This window comes from Aulonocara stuartgranti (assembly GCF_965226115.1).
Source record: "Aulonocara stuartgranti genome assembly, chromosome: 3".
NCBI classification, from domain to species: domain Eukaryota; kingdom Metazoa; phylum Chordata; class Actinopteri; order Cichliformes; family Cichlidae; genus Aulonocara; species Aulonocara stuartgranti.
This window is the reverse complement of record NC_138941.1, coordinates 15495040-15519598: the sequence shown is the minus strand read 5'-3', so window position 1 is coordinate 15519598 and position 24559 is coordinate 15495040. Positions and strand designations below refer to the sequence as shown.

The 24559-nt window shown below is 43.4% G+C and overlaps 2 protein-coding genes across 2 annotated transcripts in view; both read right to left on the bottom strand.

The window, feature by feature from the left end:
• The window catches only part of LOC309702569 (uncharacterized protein), a 1256944-nt gene that overhangs the window by 35105 nt on the left and 1197280 nt on the right, over positions 1-24559 (bottom strand).
• Positions 2970-4361, bottom strand: LOC309702628 (focadhesin-like). Its single transcript, XM_082527264.1, has 3 exons — positions 4184-4361; positions 3960-4087; positions 2970-3054 (listed from the first exon to the last, which is right to left on the bottom strand). The coding sequence occupies exons 1-3, from the start codon at positions 4250-4252 to the stop codon at positions 3012-3014; spliced, it is 240 nt and encodes a 79-aa protein (XP_082383390.1). The 5' UTR covers positions 4253-4361; the 3' UTR covers positions 2970-3011.

Here is a 24559-nt window from a genome sequence, read left to right as displayed (position 1 = left end):
TACTACAATAAACAGAGCCTGACCGCGGGCATAAAGAGGGCAAAAACCCACTTATGCTCTAAAGATGAAGTTCTGTTTCTCTTCAAATGAGCCTCAGAGCATGTGGAGGGTCATTGAACGCATCACAAATGACCTCAAGAACAACAGGCTGAAGAACATAAAAACAAACGCAGAGTTTCTGTCTGATGGTTTGAACATGAAACAGGAATTATTGAGCAAAAACGGCCAGTTTACTAATTTATGATCAATCATCAACGCATTCACCTACAATACACGAATGAACATCACCAGTTAAACTGAAAATAACCTGCATACAAATACGACAGCAGACTATAGCGAACGAGCAGAGAAATGCATTTTATAGATGAAGTGTTGGCAGCGACTCTTAGGACAGCCCTGTCTCACTGTCAGCAGTTAAACAACATCCACACACTGGAAGCCCGTTTCCGTCACTAAAAAAGGATCCAGAACTCGAAATTTCGACTTATTTTCTCGTAATTTCAACTTATTAACTTGGAATTTTGAAAAAACTAACTCAAAATTAAGAGTTAGTGCTGTCAATCAGTAATTTACGTGAATGACGTAATTTCCTTGTTACCCGGAAGCTGAAGCCCTCAGCTACAAATGCTACAGCTAAGATACCAGAATTACAGCCAGTCATAAACGCACAAGTCGCTGATTATTGTCTGTGTGGCTTCACAAATGATGAAATCCTTCTGTTATCAGCTGAATCACATGGCGTTAATATCAGCTAACGTACTCTCGAAAGCGCCGATTTGTTGCGATGCAGGTTTGAGTGCGCATTGTAGCTGGATTACTGATTGGCAGAACTAACTCGACATTTCGAGAATGGATCCTTTTTTGTGTCGGAAACGGGCTTCCATAACAGACTGATGGAGGCAGGAGAAGCTGCCTACAGACATCAGTCAGTGGATCCACAGTAACATCGAGTTCAGCTGCTGATCATCAACTGTTTCTGTCTCGTTCCCAGACTCTGAGCTCACATAAAACGAAGCAGATTTATGCTGAAACTAAGCTGCACACAGCTGATGTCAGCCAGGAAAACAGTACAGACTGCTAACGTTACCTTAACATGGAGACGATCAACTGCGCCACAACATTCACGAAAGCGACGGAAGGAAACGCCCAGAGAGGCGTTTGAGGGACGGTCAGAGTCAGGAACCTCAGAAACGCATCAGGCTGGATTTAATTCTGTTTTCATCTTTAGAAACTTCTGGAAATAGTTATAAAAACGCTGCGTAATAAAGAAAAATAGTGTAGATTAGTTTGAGTTGTGTTTAGCTGAGCTGTGTCTTTAATCTGAAGTTCATTTTGTGGAGGAGCAGCAAGACTTTCAGTGTTACTCTCAGAGAAAGCCTCCCAAATGTCTGTTGTCTTAATAGTGGAATTATCTGGAAAATGAACCAGTTCTTATGAGCTGCTTTTCTGTATGAGCAGTCAAAGCATTTTATACAGCGTGCTTCATTCACACAAGCACTTCTTTTTCTAACAATGACACTATGATGGATGCATCGGAGAGGAAGTCGGGGTTCCACATCTTGCCCAAGGATACCGTGGCGTGCAGACTGGAGCAGCCAGGGATCAAACCTCCAACCTTCCAGTTAGTAATTCTACCTGCTGAGCTACAGTCTGTACTTCCTGAACAACACACCCTCCTTTTGTTTCTTTATTTCCAGTAGCAACCAGGACCATAATGAACCCTGACTCCCACAGACACTCAGGATCCACCTGCCCAGTAAGTCACCCGCTAACTGCAACTATCAGAGCCCTGACCTTCTGCAGAGACGAGTCACACTGAACACAGCAAGTGTCCCTGCTCTCAGATACAAAACCTGCCTTTAAAAGTTCACAGTAATGAAATCAGCAGTTCTGATTCTAGAATCTGTAGTCTCACACACTTTTGTTGTTTTGGTTCACATCGGTTGATATTCTGCTGCAAACAACTAATGAGAACATTTTATAAACCTTTGAGTGTCCATCAGGATCCTGTAGAAACAGCTTCCATCTCAAACACTAAACATCATTATTTACATTCTGTTTATTTATTTTTTTTTTTAAAGTCACTCTAGCACAGATTTCTTTAGCCGAATGTCTTTCTGTGTCTTCCATACAAACATTAAACATGAAAACACTCAACACAGCAACACTGAAAGCATTTGAGTGTAACTTTCATTCAAATCAAACTTTATACACAATTACAATAATGGAAAAAAGACAATCTAAATAGTAATACACAACAACCACTGCAGAAATAAATAAAAGAAAACCAAACACAATCCAGACATGAATACACAAATATATTTAAATCTATATATTTATACATTTTAATATGATGTAAAAGAAAACAAATACGAAACCTATCAAACTACCAATATAAAAAAAACAAGACTAGAATCAGAGAGACTTTATTTATCCCCAAGGGCCAATTAACATACAACAGAGCAGCATGACGTTGAAGATCAGCACAATAAAAGTGAGATAATAAATACACAGAATATACAGTTTTAAAATTACACAGTTTTAAAATTAAAGTGACTGAAGGTGAATAAATAACTGTAAGTGACTAAAAGTGAGTAAAGTGTTGGTAGTATAAGAGAGTAGTTTATGTTTCTGTGGGAAATGTTCTTATCAGCTGGAGTTAAAAAGCAGAGCTGCTTTGGGGACAAAGGTGGCGCTCCTCCTCCTCTCAGTCCTGCAGGAAATGCAGCGGAGGCGTCGCCCAGAGGGGAGACATTGAAATGCAGGGTGAAGAATGTGAGAGGGGTCGTTGATGATTTTGGCTGCCTGTCTAAGGGCCTGTTGATGAAAACCTGCCAGAGTTCTGACAGGCAGGCCAATGATTTTAGAGCACACTGATGCTGCAGTCTGTTCCTGTATGAAGGCTGAGGGAGTGGGACCAGCAGCTGATGGAGAAGGTCATGATGCTTTCCAGGAAGATGTAGTAAAAAGTCATCATGATGGGTGTGCTGACTCCAAAGGAGTTGAGTTTCCTAAGGAGGTTTAGCCACCATGTCCCCTGCATGCTGGTAAGGCCTGGTTAACACACACATCAGCGTGAACAAAGTGGGAAATGTGTTTCTTCTAATTTTGTTACCATTTTTATTTAAGAAAAAAGCATTAAAAGTGCCAGGACACGTGTAAGTAAGTAAATGCCAAACACAGCTTCTTATCATTGCAAACTCTTATGGCTGCAAATGTTTTACAATAAAAGCAAACGTAAGCATTTGTGAAAACAAGAAACAGCTCAATGATTTGCTAAATTTGTACTGTAGCATCCATCAAGAGGGTTTCCCAGGTTTTCACTAATGCTGCAGTTTGTGGAGTTTATATGATCAACATAGTTTTTGGGTTAAAGGTTAAAAGTATAAAGTTATGGCTCACTTGCTTAGAGTTGTATTATATGGGAAACAGTGCTTACAGACTGACATAGTTGGATTTCTTTTGCTTCAAATGTATGCTTTTATTTTGATAGTCTGGCAGAGACAGGAAGTTAGCTGCCTCTCAGTCTCTCTGTTTGAACTGAACTTTGTAAGACTTTGATCCTTCTGGATTCAGGCACGTGTAGCTGCTCTGGACATTTGTACGGAAATATTTAAAACTGGACTCCTGCTGATTTTTGGAGAAACAGGGACTCAGTGGAGCGTCGAGCTGAGGCTTCATTCACTGCAAAGCTACAAAGTGCATTCATTTATCTTAACAAGCAAAGTTGATGTGACTGAAAAAACAAATATTTCTATTTTTCTGAACTTTCATCAGCTTGCTGAGCAGAAACATCTATGAAGAGTCCAGTCAGTGATTATTACTCATTAGAAGGGAAGATGAAGAATCCTGGTGTTGGAAGCTCACACTGTCTGCACTGTGCATGCAAAGTCCACTGAATGAATGAACCAGTGAATGTAGGAAGTGCCCACTGTTTCTGTAAGTATGGGAGGACCCACCTCTCTCTGCAGATGTCCCTGACACAGGCGGCCCTGGCCAGGATCTGCTCCCACTGGGCGTCCCTCCCCAGCACCACCCTGCTGTCCTGCTGGCTCATTAGACGCTGCAGCTCTGGGTAGACCCGGTCCTTACAGACATGACCAAAGCAGCACACAATCAAAGACAAACAGAAGCTTTGAACACATGAATATGACATTTATAGTAATGCGTTATTATTGCAAACCTGTTTTTTCCACAGAGCGGTCATGAGGCGCAGTCCCACTGCTCTCAGCTTGGGGGAGCCGGCCAGCATGTGCAGACTGTGCAGCACGATCGGGAAGCAAAGCTGGAATATTACAGCACATATGATCAGAGCCAAGTTTACAAGAGAAACACACGGTTACAGCTGAAGAAGGCAGATGTTAGACGATGACTGCTGGTTTGGAGAGTCCAGCTTCCTGACAGAGTGCTTTATACTACAGTGCACTGCATCTATCCCACACAGAGGCTGCTGTGGTGGAGTCCAATCCCAGCTCCTACAAACTGGGTACAAGAAACACTGTCTGTGTTCACACAGAGAAAACTGTGTGGAAGACGTGGGAATTTCTCTTTGCTCCTTTGTCAAAGTGCTAAACATCGAGAGGGGAACATTTCAGTTATGTGCACAAACTGATTTACCAACATTATCCACACACAGTGTCCTGCTAATGGTTCTAATATTTAGCACAGTTTGTTTAATGCAGTGTTTGATTTGTTGCTCTTGATATTGTGCCATTCATTTGTGCACAGAGATGGCGTCACAGAGATTTGATGGACATCAGTCTGATCTCTGCTTTTACACTGATAAACCTCAAACACATCTTTGTTTATTAGGTTCATTTCAGGACCACAGACAGCGTAGGACGATCAGCTGTGCTTTATGGAGCTACATAAACTCAGCTGCATTTGATGTGACAGACATGAGCTGTAGATCACAGATACACACACCCCATCAGCACAGATGTGTTAGTGGTGCTGTTAACACCAGCTGGAGACATTTACAGTTTGTTTTATCCCTCAGGTGTTGTCTAAATACAAGAATGTATGTGTAGGTAAAATACAGTGGGTTGCAAAAGTATTGGGCCCCCTTGAACTTTCCCACATTTTGTCACATTTCAGCCACAAACATGAATCAGTTTCATTGGAATTCCACGTGAAAGACCAACACAAAGTGGTGCACACGTGAGAAGTGGAACGAAAATCATACATGATTCCAAACATTTGTTACAAATCAATAACTGCAAAGTGGGGTGTGTGTAATTATTCAGCCCCCTTTGGTCTGAGTGCAGTCAGTTGCCCATAGACGTTGCCTGATGAGTGCTAATGACTAAACAGAGTGCACCTGTGTGTAATCTAATGTCAGTACAAATACAGCTGCTCTGTGACGGCCTCAGAGGTTGTCTAAGAGAATATTGGGAGCAACAACACCATGAAGTCCAAAGAACACAGCAGACAGGTCAGGGATAAAGTTGTTGAGAAATTTAAAGCAGGCTTAGGCTACAAAAAGGTTTCCCAAGCCTTGAACATCCCACGGAGCACTGTTCAAGTGATCATTCAGAAATGGAAGGAGTATGGCACAACTGTAAACCTACCAAGACAAGGCCGTCCACCTAAACTCAGGCCGAACAAGGAGAGCGCTGATCAGAAATGCAGCCAAGAGGCCCATGGTGACTCTGGACGAGCTGCAGAGATCCACAGCTCAGGTGGGGGAATTTGTCCATAGGACGACTATTAGTCGTGCACTGCTGTCAGGGACCAAGCAGTAAAGCATAAAGGACACAGGTGGTTTTAATTCAAAAAAGGGGTTTTATTGACCCAAAAATATGAAAATATATTTAACAAAGCCAAAACTTGAAACCTGGCCCCACCTTATCATGCGAATTCCTGAGATCAGATGGCCCAGGATGTGAGTGGGCGTTAAGGCATCTGGGAAGGGATCTCAAAACTGGATTATAGATGGCAGAGAGTTGGTGTCGTAAACCCCCGCCTCTGTTCAAAGATGGTCGCTCACAGTAGACATAGATGGCTTCTTTCACTCCTCTTTCAAACCATCTGTCCTCTCTGTCCAAAATGTGAACATTGGCATCCTCGAAAGAGTGTCCTTTATCCTTAAGATGCAGATGGACTGCTTAGTCTTGTCCTGTGGAGGTGGCTCTTCTGTGTTGTGCCATGAGCTTGTGAAGTGGCTGTTTGGTCTCTCCAATGTAGAGGTCTGGGCATTCCTTGCTGCACTGTACAGCATACACCACTCAGGAATTCGCATGATAAGGTGGGGCCAGGTTTCACAATGAACTCACCCGAAACTCTGGCTGATTGGGGCCCACACCCAGTTTCACACCTTGTCTCAGAGGATCATCAGGGGGTCCTTTTGTCCCTCTGTGGGGGGTCACTCCCACTAGGTTTATATCTGGGACTCTCCACCATTTGACCTTAGAACTGAAGAAGCTTCTCGGATGAGAGGAGAAACGTCTTCAAGTAACTTAAAGAAGTCCAGACGCCTTTCTTTGCAAGCTCCTTTGACTACGATGACCTGGATGACTGAGAACCTTCACAGACATAAAGCTGAGCGATGACACGTTTAATGCTGTCGAGCCAAAAACATCACTTTGAATCAACATCACTGCAGTAAATCATCATTTAGGTTTCATAGTGGTTAGCTTCTGGCTTTTCCTGTAACAAAGACCTGCTGCTGCACGTTTAACATGACAAGTACGAGCGAGCAGAGATCTCCAGAGGACTCAAATATGCCAACAACCTTCAACCAGTGCATCCAAACACCAGTGTGTGCAGCACTCTGGGAGCAATTAGAGCAGAAGGTGAATCCTCTGGGGCCCGGTGCACGCTTGAGTAATGAGGGGTAAACTTCACACTTCATCTGCAGCTAGTGACTCCAACACGAGTCCAGAGGGAGGTCTGTCCCCTTAGAGCACTCCCTAACCTCTCCCTTTATACGGCAGCAGATTAGCAGCAATCACACAGCAGTGACAGCTTTTATCTTCCTGCTGATCTGAACCATTTCAAAGTCATGTGTTGGTGCCAAAACACCAGGTTATCAACATGTGTTTACTGCTCTTAGAAAGACAAACACAAGCTAGCTCCCTTACATACAACATATCTACATGTCAGAGGGAACAACATGCATTACTTTATATTCAGTCCACAGATTTAAGAGAACAGTTGTGTGGGTTATCTACCTGGCAGGGGTCGGCAGCAGCGACAGCCTGGCTTGCTTTCAAAGCCAGCTGGCAGATGTTTTCCTGACCCATGATGATGAGATAAGTCACAATCAGGACAAGAGAGGAGGACAGGCGCTGGCTGGACGACAGGGCGGAGCTGACCGCCAACAGCCAATCGGTCGCTGCTGCTGGATTGTTGGCCACTTTGCGCAGTACCGACAAATAGGGATGGGTATTGATAAGATTTTCACGATTCCGGTTCCATTTTCGATTCTTTATCGATTCTGTTTAAAAAAGGAGAACACTAAGGTCGATTAGCTTAGAACTTTGTTCTATATCTTCTCTTTGAACAAGGTAGAAATTTAGGAGTAACATGGCCTTACAAACCCAACAGTGAGATCTTCAGAGATCCACAGCCTACGGCTCTTCAATGGGTGTCACAGGGACCCCAGGAAAGAAAAATGTAAATGTAAAATAATAAAATAAATATTCTTCTGTAGCAATAACAAAGTTTAACATAAATTATTCTGTAGCAATTACACAAGAATATCCAGTAATGTCCCTACAATTAAACACATTCACTTACCGAAAATCGGTGCCAGCCTTTGACCACAAACTGAGTCACTGCTCGGTGACGTTCGTCTATCCTGGCCTGAAAGGAGACGCTACCGGCAGACTGCAGCGAGAACTGCCAGCGTCTGAGCCAGACTCTGTCTCTCTCATCATGGTCACTAAATGCACAGTGATGGCAGGTTTGTAATAAGGCAGATCGCGCTAACATAATATGCACTGTTAGTTGATTATTTACCTGCCGCATTAACGGGAGAGGACGTGCAAACGTTACCGATGCTGCTGGGTTGAGATTCACGAGTCCGGAGCGGAATTAAAAACACGACATTCATTTAAAGTTATCGTGTGTTATAATATATATGATATATAATATATATAATATAAAGTTCTTCCTCTCAAACAAATATTCCCAAATGTTTGTCCCAAACAAAGGAAACCAAGATTACCCTTCAGCCATCCACCCACTAACTAAACAACACTTTGGTTTTCTTATATATTTTAATAAGAATTTATGCTTCTTGATGTTATGCAAACGGAATATTTTGCACAAATAGAGTTTGAGTTGGACTGAATGAATTTCACTTAACCTGATAATAATATTGATAATAATAACAATTATTTATTACATATACTAAACAATGAGGGGATGAGCAGAATCAGTAAACACATATTGTTTTTGAATACTATTAATATACTAACACAGTAACCCAAGCCCCTCCCCAAACACACCCAGTCCCACCCACCTGCTGTTACCATAACGATAAGCCGGGCTGTACTGTCCACCTGCTACCAGCAGCCTGTTTACTGGCTCCCAAAAACAGGAACAGGTAAGTCAGCACCTGTTCATCTTATCAACAGCTTATTTACTACAATATGTAGAACAGAGTTACTGACCAGTCAGAGCAGCGTGACAGTGCACACACACACACACACACACCACACACACACACGCACACACGCAAAACACACACACACACACACACACACACACGCAAAACACACGCACACACACGCAAAACACACACATACGCACACACACACACGCATAACACACACACACACGCAGACACACACACACACGCAAAACACACACACACGCACAAACACATGCAAAACACACACACGCACACACACGCAAAACACACACACGCAGACACACACGCAAAACACACACACGCAGACACACACGCACACGCAAACACACGCACACGCAAACACACGCACACGCAAAACACACGCACACACACACGCAAAACACACGCAAAACACACACACACGCAAACACACGCACAAGCAAACACACACGCAAAACACACACTCAAAACACAAACACACACACATACACACACGCACACACACACACACACACACAAAACACACACACACACACGCACGCACACACACACACAAGCAAACACACGCACACACACGCACACGAAAACACACACACGCACACACACACTCACGCAAACACACACACACGCACGCAAACACACGCGCACACACACACACACGCAAACACACACACGCACACACACACGCAAAACACAAACGCAAAACACACACGCACAACCACACGCACACACACGCAAACACACACACGCACACACACACGCACGCAAACACACGCGCACACACACACACGCAAACACACACACGCACACACACACGCAAAACACACACGCACAACCACACGCACACACACGCAAACACACACGCACACACACGCAAACACACACACACGCACACACACACGCAAACACACACACACGCACACGCAAACACACACACACACACACGCACACACACACGCACACACACACACGCAAACACACCCACACACACGCAAACACACACACACGCAAACACACACACGCACACACACATGCACGCAAACACACGCACACGCAAACACACACGCAAAACACACACACGCACACACACGCACGCAAACACACACACGCACTACCCCACGCACACACACACGCGCACACACACGCACACACACACACGCACACACACACGCACACACACGCAAACACACACACGCACACACACGCAAACACACACACACGCACACGCAAACACACGCACACGCAAACACACACGCAAAACACACACACGCAAACACACACACGCACACACACACACACGCACGCAAACACACACACTCAAACACACGCACACACACACACGCAAACACACACAAGCAAACACACACACGCACTACCACACGCACACACACACGCGCACACACACGCACACACACACACGCAAACACACACACACACGCAAACACACACACACACACACACGCAAACACACACACTCAAACACACACACGCACACACACGCGCACACACACACACACAAGCACACACACACGCACACATACACACACACGCAAACACACACACGCACACACACACACACACACACGCACACACACACACACGCGCTCACACACACGCAAACACACCCACACACACGCAAACACACGCACACACACACACACGCAAACACACACACACACGCACACACACACACACCCACGCGCACACACACGCACACGCACACACACTCAAAAACACGCAAACACACACACGCACTACCACACGCACACACGCGCGCACACACACGCAAACACACACACGCAAACACACACGCAAACACGCACACACACACGCACACATACACACACACGCAAACACACACACACACCCACACACACGCAAACACACGCACACACACGCGCACACACACGCAAACACACACACACACGCACACACACACGCACACACACACACGCAAACACACACACACACACACACTTACACACGCACACACACGCGCGCACACACACGCAAACACACGCACACACACACACACACACGCAAACACACACACACACACACGCACACACACGCGAACACACACGCACACACACACCCACGCGCACACACACGCACACGCACACACACACACACACACATCACTGCACTTTAAATCTGAACACTTTCAAACGTGTCACCAACATAAAGAAGACGTTCCAACAACATAAAGAAAGCCTTCATTATATTTGAGGTGATGCTGAAAATAAGCTCAGTCCTGTTTCATGGCTGTGAATGGTTTGAAAGTCTGAAACCAAACAGTGCCAGCGGTTTCTACAGGATGTTGCCTATACAGCAAACAATACAGGCTGTGCTGTAATGCTAGGTCTGCACTAGCAATACAAGCCAGAACAATGCATGAGCACGATGCTTTAGAAATGACACCACGGAGGCTTTGCTGTGCAACACTCAGACTGCACGAGCCCGACGGGCCTGACGGGCCGCGGCTTTTTGGGAGAGCACTCAGCGGCACAGTGGCAGCCTGTGATTGCTGTGGTGGAGCCCTGAGGTCATCACAGTCGGGGCTTTGATGGGCAGAGCTTTGACTTTTCTGTGTAAGTACATGAGATTTATGGCAGTTACTTTTCATTTTGATATGTTCTCGTTTATTCTTGTGTTAGTTTATAGAAATGCTTTAGTCACTCTGGGGTCACCACAGCAGGAAGCTCCATTTGTTTCATATGGCAGCTTTTATTTTTTAAAGCTTCTTATTTGCCTTTAAAAAGTGACTTTGTCACTTCCTGAGCCAACGTGTTACCATGACACTAAGGAGGCACACTGGGAATACTGGGAATACAGTTTTAGACCTGAGGCATCATCTGCAAAGGATTTTCATCAAGGTAATAAAAACAATCTTTATATTTAAAATGAATCTGTCCAATAAATGTGGTGAGAGCATTAAAATATTTCTGAGAAATGAAAGCAATACTTTTGTTAAAGCTTCAAATCTGTACTTGAATCATGATTTAAACTGTGGTTGTGAACAGGGAATAAAATGATGTAATGAGGTGATGTTGCTCCTCCTCACCTCAGAGACATGTGATCAGTCTGGATGAAACTTTATATGAACTTACATGACGTGTACATTGTTGTTTCCAAATGCATTTTGCTAAACTATTTTAGTACTGTGGCAGTGTGTTGTCATGTATATCTATTAATAAGTGTTCAAACAGAGATGCTAACAGTGCCTGATTACGTCATCTTATATAAGAAATATGTAGCTTTCAAAGAGAACACATGGTGATAGATGATGAAGTCTCCCAGCAGCCCTCCTACTGCAGTGTTACTGGGATACGGCTCAGAGACACCTGATCCAGTTCTAACAATAAGCTTTAGAGAAAAAACACGAAAACTAAATGGGGAGTTTCGTGAATCCAAGCTGGGAGCTGGTCCACAGGAGATGGGCCACTGAGAGACAGCTGAAGGCACTGCTGAAGGCACTGCCTCCTATTCTACCTAGCAACAACAAATAAAGCTGCAGTCTGAGGAGGGAGTGCTCTATCAGTATAACTTTGTACTACAAGCTTTTTAAGAGACGACAGAGGCTGATTATTCGAGACCTCGTCTGTCAGAAGGAGGACTTTAAATCTTGGATTTAACAGGGAGTCAGTGAAGAGGAGCTAATGTGTGACAGATATGCTCTCTTTCTACTTCCTGTTGGTACTCGTGCTGCAGCGTTTCAGGTTAACTGGAGGCTTTGAGGCTTTTCATGGCACCTGTCTGATAACACTGACTCACAATCGTGCAGCTAGAATCACTCTCAGCTTAGTTCACAGACCTACGTGGTTGTTTGTGCACACTGATTGATATATTCTGCTCAAAGATGGCTCCTCACAGCTTCACTGGAGGCCACGATTATGCTGTTTCTAAGAGTTTTAGGGCCGAGCACAACAGCCTCTGTCTGGATTTAGAAGCAGGAAATTAGAGGTCACCAGGTCTTTTAGGTCTCTGTGATCAACAAATCACAACAACAGTCACGTGAAGGCACAGACCAAGAAGTACAGAGAAAATCCCACTAACCGCTCAACCCCAATGAGCAAGCCCTCGGCCACAGCAGGAAGGAAAATCTCCCTTTTAGCCGAAACAGACTGGAGGACGGGCAGACGTCTGACCGACTGGTGGAGAGGGAGGGACTCACATGGTGGATACTCATCTCTCACAGACGGTGAGAGGACAAAGACAAAAGTGTCACCTCATATCAGGCGGCACCTCCAGGGCTGAAAACTGAAACCTGTGCAGAAGTGCCAAAAACTGCAATTCCCCTAACGGCCCCTGGAGCCTGCATCCAAAAGTGAGACAACCCCAACAGCCCCCTATATGAGCACTGTCACAGTTTACAGCTGTAGCTTTTTACCAGGCCTCACCTCTGCCCATCCAAGTGACCCACCTGTGTCACACACACTGTGAAGCTAAGCAGTGTGTCACTATGAAAGCTCCTGCTTCTTCCATGGTTTATATACACATGCTGTGTGGATCTGTGTCTGAAGGAGCACAATACATTGGGACGCACACTCATTGTGTCCCAAGTGTCACTTTCAAACTATAAAATACAAAAATGAAATCAGCAGCGTTGCTCTGTTGGTCTCTAAGAGGACATCAGGCTGACATCTACTGTTATTAAATTAGTGCGACACACCATGATGAGCTGCACTCACACTGATACAGCCACATAGTACGTGACAGCTCAAATAATTAATCAGGAGTAATCCCCCAGATATATAACAACGCTCAATCTGGAAATGGCAAAGCCGACCACCCAAGACAGAGCAGCATGTTTGTTTACTGAGGTACGCCAGCTCGTCCTGGTGTTTCCTACATTTCCCACAGGCCAAAGCGCTTCACCACAAAGTTTCAGTACACACGAGGCCATCCACAGTTATCTGGTGATCGTAATACGGAGAAAACTAACTGTAAAGTCGTCCGGACACAACTTAGCACTGAACAGGACCTGCTAATAGCAGCTTAGCATCAACACAAGCTAATGCTAACGGTATACAGCTGACGGCAGGTTCACTGTAACAGATACGCGGCTGTAACTGTAACTGCAGCAGGCTAAGAAAGACTAAGGAAGCTCAGTTAAAGTTATACATGCTGTTCAAAAACCTTTACCTCCTCCTAATCTCATGAACCCATACTTTACTCATAACGCAACATAGAAAACAAATGAGCTCATTGTGAATTTGGTGGCAGCAACATCCCAAAAAGCTTGCAGCATGGCCATGTTTCCAACATCACCTCTACTTTCAACAACCATCCATAAACACCTGGGAACTGAGGTGTGCCACACATGTAGATTCAGATGCAATGTATGCTTTACACTGTGTCAAAACTACCCGTCACAGACTGTGAAATGTGCAGACTGTAAACGTGTCTGTATGTCGCAGCATTGCTACCATCAGCACAAACTAGTAGAACCAGTACATAATCTAATACCGTGTGATCCTATGAAATACTGTGAAACATGTGGTACGGTATACAGGAAGTCAGACAAATCAGAGCACAAATGTGCCCCAAGTGCATGTACACTCTGTGGAGAACGCCTGGTAGACACTGGCATGAATCACGAGTGTTTTCTTCAGCCTGCTGAAATGAAACAACCTCATGAAAAATACATAATATATGATTTTGAGACCCGGTATCATGACGGAAAGCATGAGGCCGTTTTTGTGTGCACAATGGATATGCATGGGAAAAAATTCTGTTTCAACACATTGAATTGTGTGTCTGCATTCGTTGGGCACTACAGAAGGCCTAAATACCGTGGCTATACATTTATAGCCCATAATCCTTCGGGTTTTGACAGCTATATTCTCCTGGAATACCTCGTTAAACAGGGTATTGCTCCGGGTGTAACAATGAGAGGGAGTCGTGTCGTTCTAATGTATGACAAATCCTATGATCAGAGATGGATGGACTCATTTAACTCTCTGCCCATGCGTTTGGCCAAAACACCTTCTGCCTTGGGATTCGAGGACCTTGAAAAAGGCTTCTTTCCACACACATTTAACACAAGGGCTGATGAATTCTATGTAGGTCCTTATCCTGCCCCGTCTTTTTACGGGTATGAAAAAATGTCTGAATTTGAAAAGGAGAAATTGATGGCGTGGTACAAGCCTGCCTGCGAGAAACCATTTGATTTACAGGCTGAAATGCGTAAGTACTGCATTAATGATGTCGAAGTGTTGAGAATGGCTTGTAAAATATACCGCGAGACCTTGATGGAGTGCACGCAGATTGATCCATTTTCACACGCCACCCTGGCATCATACTGCATGGGGATTTTCAAAACCTTGTTTCTTCCAAAAGACACCCTGGCACTGACTCATCACGGTGCGTATGTTGATCAGAATAAGACATTTTCAGACGTGTCTCTTGAATGGCTTCAATACGAAACAAAACATTGTTATCAAGCATGCTCTCAGAGGCGGCGAACAAAAAGTAGGACCTTATTTTGTGGATGGATTTGATGCTTCCAGCAGAAGTGCATATGAATTCGTTGGGTGTTTCTATCACGGCTGTCTCCGCTGCTACCCGGAGAGTGATGTTAACCCTGCCGCCAAGCTGTCATATGGCGAGTTTTATGATGCAAGTTGTGAGAAGGTGAATGCATTATGGTCTTAATGTCGTGGTCATGTGGGGGTGTGATTGGTCATCATTAAAGTCGACTGATCAGTCAGTCAAGGACTTTATGCACAAATACAAAAAGCCTGAGCCTCTGGACCCTAGAGACGCGTTGTTTGGGGGGAGGACTAATGCGATGAAACTGTACCACAAGGTTGATGATGGTGGCGATGAAAAGATCAGATACTATGATTTTACAAGTCTTTACCCCACTGTTCAGTGCACGAAACATTATCCAATAGGTCACCCTCAGATCATATCCAATCATTTTGACAGAGTTGAAAATTATTTCGGGTTTGTTAAGTGCACTGTGCTTCCTCCAAGGGGTCTATTTCATCCTGTTCTGCCCTACAAGTGCCACAATAAGCTGATGTTTCCTCTCTGCAGAACGTCTGCTGAAGAGCAGCGCCAGCACAGTGATTGTGTGCATGCTGAACGTGAGAGGCAACTGTCAGGTTTCCTTTGAGCTTGAAAAGGCTATTGAAAAAGGGTATCAGATTGTCTGCATCGCTGAAGTTTGGCACTTCCCTAATAAGACTGACACACTGTTTAAGCCGTATGTCAAAACATTTTTGAAATTCAAGCAGCAGGCATCTGGATACCCGAAAAATGTCAAAACAGCTGAGGAGCAGCAGAAGTTTGTTCAAGACTATTATGAGAGAGAAGGCATCAGACTTGACCCTGCTAAGATTTGTGTAAACAAAGCAATCAGAAGTTGTAATAAACTGCTTCTGAACTCTCTCTGGGGGTGATTCTGCATGTGAACAAATATGCCATCTTGCGAGCTGATTACAGACCCTGCCAGATTCACACAGCTGATGTTCAGTGACCATTATGACGTTCGCCAGTTTTGTTTCATCTCTGATGATGTTGCAGTGGTTCAGTGGTGTCACGCTGATGGTAGAGGGTCGCGGGTGAAGGATGTGAATGTCTTTGTCGGTGCTATGACTACGGCCTATGCGAGGCTCACTCTGTATGACTTGTTAGACAAGCTGCAGGAACGCATTCTTTACTGCGACACAGATTCAGTTATCTTCACCTCTCATCCCGGGCAGTGGGTACCCCCTTTAGGACCATACCTCGGTGAGCTGACTGATGAGCTGGAGAGGCGGGTCTGGAGAGGATGATCACATTACTGAGTTTGTCTCTGGAGGTCCAAAATGCTATGCTTATTACACAAAACAGGGCAAGACTCAGGTTAAGTGTAAAGGTTCAATGATTTTAATTCTAAAGTTGTTACCCACGAATCGTTGAAAGGCTTAGTCAAGGCATTTGTGGCCAACAGGGATGCGCGTTTAGTTGCAGAGTCTGACACCATCAAACGCAATAAGAAGAGGTTTCATCTCAGGAATGAAACAGTTGTAAAAAAAGTTCAGGTGGTCTATAACAAGAGAAGGGTGCTGCCTGACTATACAACACTCCCTTATGGATACTGATCAGGATCAAGCCTTTGATGGGAGGCTCCAGCACCCTTTAGTTTAGTTATTAGCGGGCCGAGTAATTGTGGAAAGACTTTCTTTGTCAAAAGCATCATTGAAAAAGCATCCACTATTATTTCAGCCAAAATTGACAATATTGTTTACATCTACTCCTGCTGGCAGCCTTTATACAATCAACTTCTTCAGGTAAGAAAAATCACCTTGGTGAATGGTATACCGGAGTCTCTGAGTGACGATGTCCTTTTACCTCCGGATAAGAACAACTTGCTCATTATCGACGATGTGATGAATACTGCGTCTGACAGCATAGAAGTTCAAAATGTGTTCACACAATACGTTCATCATAGGAACTTGAGCTGCATGTATTTAGTTCAGAATTTTGTTGAACACTAATTATTTAATTCTGTTTAACAACCCCAGAGATAAATATCAAATTTCAGTTTTAGGTAGACAGATGTTTCCAGGTAATACAAAATACTTCTTAGAAGCTTTTAATGATGCCACATCCACCCCATACGGGTATCTTCTAATCGATTATAAATCTAAGACGCCTGACTATTTAAGACTCAGAACCAATTTGTTGTCGGATCGTCAAGTTGTTTATGTCCCCAAAAAACGGCTAAAGTGGTAAAAAGGATGTCGTATTCACGGATGCAGAGAAACATTGCACTGTTGGAGTTGTTGTATAAATCCCCACCCAGCGTATGGAGGAATATTATTTGTAATGCAAGCAGGGATTTTATTAATGCACTGTGTGAGATATCGCTCAATGTTTTGAAAGGTGTTATCCCGCTGACTGATCAACAGTACAGACAACTAAAAAAGAAAAAAAGTAATCAGGCTGGTTGCAGACAAAAAGGTCAAAAGTTTGAAAAAGAGAAGATCCATCAACCAATCTGGAGGATTCTTGCTACCGTTATTAGGGGCTGCCATACCCTTCATCACCAGTCTTATAGCAAATAGGTGAAAATGGAGCACACACAGAAAATGTTTTTGGTCCCACAGCATCAGTTGGACATGTTAAACCATCAGCAGCAACAACATACAGGCTCCGTCAGACATGTAGAGCAAAACGAGCTAGACAAAGCTACGGTTGAAGGGCTGCAGCTGCAGATTTGGATGTGTATGAGAGGCTAAAAAGTGTTCTGCCATTCTTCAGAGATACCGTTCACTTGTGAAACAAGGCATGAGTGAAAAAAATGTGCTAACACTATCTTTGCCTTCTGAAACCGGTCAGGATGCATCTGACCGCCAAAGCAATGTTGGTGGCGACAGACAAAAAGACATGTTTGCGGATGAGATTTTGTCCTATATGGCAAAAAGGAGCAGAAACAATGCAGAGCTTATTTTAACAGCGCTCACTCGTGCGTCGGGAGTTTCTTGGAATGATAGGGGTGAGATTATTATTGACAACCAGAGAATCAGAGGTTCGCATCTCTATGATTTGATCCAAAGTGCAACAGCAACACGTAGAGCAACAGATGTTTCATGGCCTGCAGGGTGGTCGACATTTTTAAAAACACTCGCCCGCTTAAATGTTCCTCTGTCTGCTTTTCCTAATGCTGAGGTGAGGAGGACTATTAGCAAATATAAAGGCGACACTGGCGACCCGAGTGTTGAAACAAATGGTTTGCACAAGAAGCGGTCACTGAGCGATCAAAGCTTATTTACCACACATAAAAAATCAAGGCAGAGTAGAAGCGGGTGGATCGATTTTTAATGAATTTTAAAATTATGTTTGTTTTTCTTATTCTTGAAAAAAAGATCATTTAGCCTCGCATTTGTTTCCCTTTTTATATACTACTACTTATGTGTTTTTTTCTTATTTATGTCTATATCGTTTTGTTAAACAGATGACAGTTTTACCCTTTTTACTACTTTTTGAACTCTATGCTGATGTTTAAAGATTTTATTATTACTAAATAATGTTTTTAACAGTTAGGTGAAAATAAATACCAGATGAAACGATATTCTCTTCTGTTATCTTTTATTATTTGTTACTTGAATCAGTATCCGCACTATACACAATCAAAGTTATTTTCAAAACATGCAGAAACAGGTCTTATTTTGTTAACAAAATGACAAACCATTGCATCGTTACAAACAAGGTTATCACTGTACATATTAATTAGTCTTGAATAAGACGCTCCTTTTTGGACATGATATAGAAAAAGCACACAGTGTTGTCCGCAGGTTACCGAAAAGTCCTTCTGAACCTGTCTCCCAGAATACAATATCCGAGCGGTGTTTTTTAAAAGAAAAACTTTTATCTCGGGTGAAAACGTATCAGGTGAGTTACCGAAGCTGTCAAAAAAGTGCCCTTGCTTGTCTTTGTGATATAGAACGCCAACCAGTGCTTCCCAGGTAAGTCTGATGGATCTGTATTCACAATGCCCATGCATGGATATCTGATGGGCTTTGTTGGCAGCTGGTCACATGCTAAGACGCCTAGAAGATGAGCCCTGTTACTAATCCTTTTAACAACGCTGGTTAGTTCTATTGTATTCATTTTGAATCTTTAGTAGTCGTCCAGCAGCACTTGTCTCATATTAGATATTTGGATGACTGAATCAAATACAGAGTAACACACCAGGTTCGTTGTTCGGGGTAGCGGATTTCTGAAACGGGTTTCCAGCCTCATCGTCTGTTATATTTATTGCTCTTAATAGCTGTGCATGGGCGTCACCCACAAGCTGGTAATCAACGATATCTGCATAAATAAAAATGTTCTATTTTCCGCCGTATACGTCTGCAGGATGTGGTGCGTATGTGTTTTTATAAAGAAGTACAAACGGGTCTTCTGATTTGAATCCTAAGATTCCTGCCAGTCTCCCTCTAAATGTGAGAACTGTGCCCCTAGGGCCCATAACACTAACATAGTTACTAACTTCACTGTATTGTGTTTTAATGTCTGTGTTATGTTTTAATGTTTTATTATCTGCGCCACAGATGCATAATGCCCCACAGACAGCTCAATCACGGTTATGGACAATGCTCCATCTTTGACTGGATCATAAATTTCCACTCGCGAATCTGATTGTGGAAAAGACAACCATAGTCTTGGGTATTGAAATTCTATAACACCGACCTCATACGGTTCATTTAAAACAATAGGTTTTGCTAGCTTTGTTCTAAAATTAGATTTCTTATTGCCTGGATAAACATGTGCTGAAGCATTCGAGAAGAGGCTCACATAAAAGCCTGCGTTGTTGTTGTTCGTTTTATCCATTCCTTCCTTCCTTCCTCAGTCTTTGTCTAGTACAGAATGAAAGTATGCAGAGCTGCGGCGTCTCTGTTAATCACACTTCAACGATGTCTTTTTCAGGGATCCATGAATTCAAATGAGAAGGCCAACCGAGCCATTTGACCAGCGCTAACTTTTTTCGGTCCTCTTTTTTTCTGCCAAGTATTTTCTCTATTTTAAACCTTTTGTTTTTGTCAATAGTCACCTGCTGTATCTCAGGTTCGTAAAATACACCTTTCACTGCAGCTCCTGTGAGATCCTCCAGTTTGTATACGGGAGGGTCTCTTCCTAAACGCTCCTTTATGGTAAAGTACTCGTCTGTGTAGGTCTGATGGTAACCCTTTCAGAATATGCCTCGTAGTTTAGATATTCTCTCTGTATCGCCCACATTAAATTTAAAAGTCACCGGTTTTTGGGGTTTCATTTTGTACAGGGTGTTAAAGACTGCTTTCTCATTATCTTTGCACACCTCGGTGGGGGTCATTTTGATAGAGCTGTGATAAGACAGGTTATAGGACTGTACAAGATCTTGGATCACATTAACATATCTTGGCGAGTTAACTGATGTTAAGTATTTCCACATTTTCCCCTTTAAGGTGCGGTCAAAACGCTCTACCACACATGATTTCATTTCACTAAAGGTTGAAAAATGTGTGATGTTATGCTGCTCCGTTAGTTTTTTAAATGTTTATTATAAAATTCCTTCCCTAAATCTGTTTGGAGTTTTTCAGGCACACGGCCCTCTCTCAGAATATCACCAAAAGCCTCAGCAACAGCCTGTCCTGTCTTGGTTTCAAGGCACCTAACCCATGCATACTTAGAAAACACATCTATGCATGTCAATAAGTACCTAACATTATCATTATCCGCAGAATATTCACGCATGTCAACCAAATCAGCTTGAAACTGTTTGTCAGTCCCGTTAACCAAAACTCTATTTCTGTATCCTTGCATTTCTGTATCCTCTATCCTTGCAGGTTTATGAAGAGTATATGTGTCATCTCCTTTTAAAAACGCTCCACGTCAGGTAATGACGGCTTTAAGCCTGTTGCCTCACTGACAGCGATACGGAGCTTCTTTACACTTCCTAAACCCCCTGGGTGTGCAGGGTTGTGATATATTTTTCTCAGCGTGTTTTCCATAATCACTTTGACCAAACACAAATACAAATGACCAGAAAAAAGTGTTAGCATACGTTTATATTAAATTTTCTGTGTAGTGCACAGTAAGGTTTTTATAACAGATGTACATTAAATCTTGTGTCTCCCAGACCAGTAGTTTCCAATCATGTGGAGCAGCGCTGATTTAACTCCGCGGGTGTGATGATTGGTATTTAGCAGGTATCCGACATTCTCATCAGTGGTGCAAACAATGTGCGGCACTGATCTCAGTTCACACAGAAGACGCTCTGCAGCGCTGATGATTTGTGCTTTAGCCTCACTGACGCTGTATGAGCAAACAAACAGACGGATGGCCGGGATGAATCGGGGCGTCCGGCGCTTTTCCATCACCTCATCATAGTAGGTCTCGAAGAAAAACACAGGCAGCTCAAACAGGCAACTGTGTTGTAACTGGCTGGGGTGACCGGATTGGCATCCATAACATATCTCCTGCACATACTCATTCAGTGCCATCGACGGCAGGGCCCTATTTCAGGAAGCCGGTTTAGAAAACTCAGAGTGAAAAACGATACTCAGGGTTGAGTGGCCCCGAACTGTCCAATATTCGGTTTCAGAAAGGCTGATAACAATTAGTTCAATCAACGTGGAGTTGCTCTAACCCCAAGTTAAGCGTGCGCACGAGGATACATAAAGCCCTGATTAGTGGAGCACAGATTAAGCGAGTCACCATGGAGACGGAGGGAAAGAAGGCGCGGTCAATGTATTTTACAGCGCTTGAGGCCGAAATTCTGATGGCAGCATATGCCGATAACATGCAAATTTTGCGGAAAAAAAGTAACACAGCCTCAGCTGCAAAAGAAAGGGAACATGCATGGCAAAACATAGCCGACAGAGTCAATGCGTGAGTTTTAATTTAAACATTGATCTAGGGATTTCCACCCATTTAACACGTTATTTTATTAAATTTTATTTCATTTTTTATTTTATAAATTTTATTTTGTGACGTGATGTGAGCGCAGGTGCAACCCAACAGGCCCCAAACGTTCCTGGCAGCAAGTAAAAATGAAATATAAAAATATAGTCCAAACAGGTAAGGTGTAATTGTATTATGAGCCATAGTGCTTGGTCTGTTTGTCCCATGTAAATCAATTGCAGTTAGAGGCTACATTAATTTTCTTTCTGTGAGCACTTATTGAAATTATCTGAGCACATTACAAGTACATATTTGCTTACTCTGTATGCTCAAATGTGACCCGTTATGGCCACTAGAAAAAAAGCGGAGGCCCGAAAAACAGGTGGGGGTCCTCCACCACCACCACTCACAGAGCCTGGCCACTTGGCTTCCACATTTGTGATAATGTTGGCAGCATCACATATGATCTTCACAGTGCAGAGAACACAAATCAGCATCCATTACTATAATGAAATAATTTGTTAGTTTGACATGCTACAGGGAACTATGTACCTGCACATTAATGCTGTGGAAAGACTTCCTGTTCACATAGTCTCCTTCATTTACTGAAGGAGCAATGATTGGAATGTGAGTGCCATCTATACAGCCAATCACGCCTGGGAACCGTGAAAATAAATGTAAAATTTAAGTAGTAGTTCAAGTATCACCACATCATGAATTAAGTTTTGTTCATCCTGATACCTGCAATTTTGTGGCATCCCTCTTTGATAAATCTTGTGGGTCTATGACCGGGGAACACCACAAACGAGTACAGGAGACGTTTCAGTGCAACTGTAACATTCCTGACTGCCCGACAGACGGTAGCCTTGGAAACGTGCTCAGCGTCACCAATATTATACAGAAAGCTCCCGTTTGCAAAAAACCGAAGTGCAATACAAATAATATGTACAGAACTGAGAGCATGTCCGCGATGTGTCACATGAGCAATATTAGGCCTGAGGATGTTATTCAAATAAATTATAGATTGTGCTGAAAAACGGTAACGTTCACACATCATCAGGAAATGATAAAACGCGCTCTAATCACTCTCTCCCGGCGGAGAGCTCTGCAGAGAATTTGGGCTTCAACATCTACTGGCTCTTCAAGGAAGGGGCACGCCATGTCTGACACTTCCTACAGTCAGGTTTCCGACACAGAGGCGGAGAAAGTCAGGGTTAGTTGAAGTAAACCTGCTAGGGGGCAGGTTAGCTTCACGGAGTGTGTCGTCATAGTAACTCACTCAGGATTAATCTAAACTCGCTTTGTGAAACCGAAAACCCAGAGTTTTCGTTAACTCAGGGTATACTTAGTCAGAGTTTGCAGAGTTTGCACTAAACAGGCTTCCTGAAATAGGGCCCAGGTGGAAGGTTGTGAGTTTAATGTTGAGTTCTGTTTCCTGCAGAGTCCTGTGAGCATCCTGGAGAGGGGGGCGGAGTCGGTGGGGCCTGGATTAGCAGTGCTGGAGGGGGAGACTCTGAGCGGTCCACAATATGGCAGATGTTGTCTGTAAAAGAAATCCACACATTGCATTTTTTAAAAATATCGAGTATAATGCCAACGTCTCTCACACAGAGACAACCTACCATTTTTTTTTCTTTTTTCTGTCCTCAGGGTTTTTGATGATTTTTGGCCTGAACATGGCAGAAGGTAAACCAATCTTCGGGCCATGTGCGAGCTGATCATATACAAGATGCTTCCTAATATTCTCATAAGAAGAGTTGACCTTGTCTCTCTTGATAGTCTTATCGACCTCATTAAACACCCGCTGCAGTGCTCTCCAGTCTGACCACTGAATAAAAAACAAATCCTTAAACCATGATAAACGTTCTTCAAGGGTGAGGGGGTATGGGTTCAACCTCCAGTTTTCAAGGCCCCTGTCCTCAATTACACCCTCCCTGTCTTCACACACACTAAGAAAAATGAAGTTGTCACCAGGACGATTGAAACGGTACGCTTCTACACGGTAGAGTTCAGGTCCTGTTGGACTGACCCATTGCAAAACATAAAGCATCTCTGGGAACCCCGGTTGATCCAGGTCCGGACAGACGACTGAGCGAAACAGTTTCCAATTTTTGATAGACATAGAGTGTGTCCCGCCAACTCAACCAGACCCAGGACTGATCCAGAACTAAAACAGGACTACAACAGTTCAAAATCAGGACTACTTAGAATTTAATCAAAACAGAACCAGAATCAGAACTAGATGATAGTAGCACTAAAAATCATCATAGACCTGCACTACACTTATTTTTTTAATTCTACCAAAGTCCACTATTTAGATTGAGAAAAGTTTATATAATTATTATAATTTGAAAAATAACAAACCTAAAAAGAAACACTAGGTACGAGATACATGAGGACCTATGATACGGTGATACTTTTGGTAAACAACCATTTGACTAACATGTGTGTCTCACCTGCTCTTGTTCATCTCTGTTCTGTCCTCATTCTCCTCTCTCTCTCCCTCTCTGTTCCTCTCTCTCCCTCTTTGTGCTGACAATCAAGCCAAACACCAACATCATCAAATAGACAGTTGAAACCAGATATTCAAACACTCTTCAGATAAAA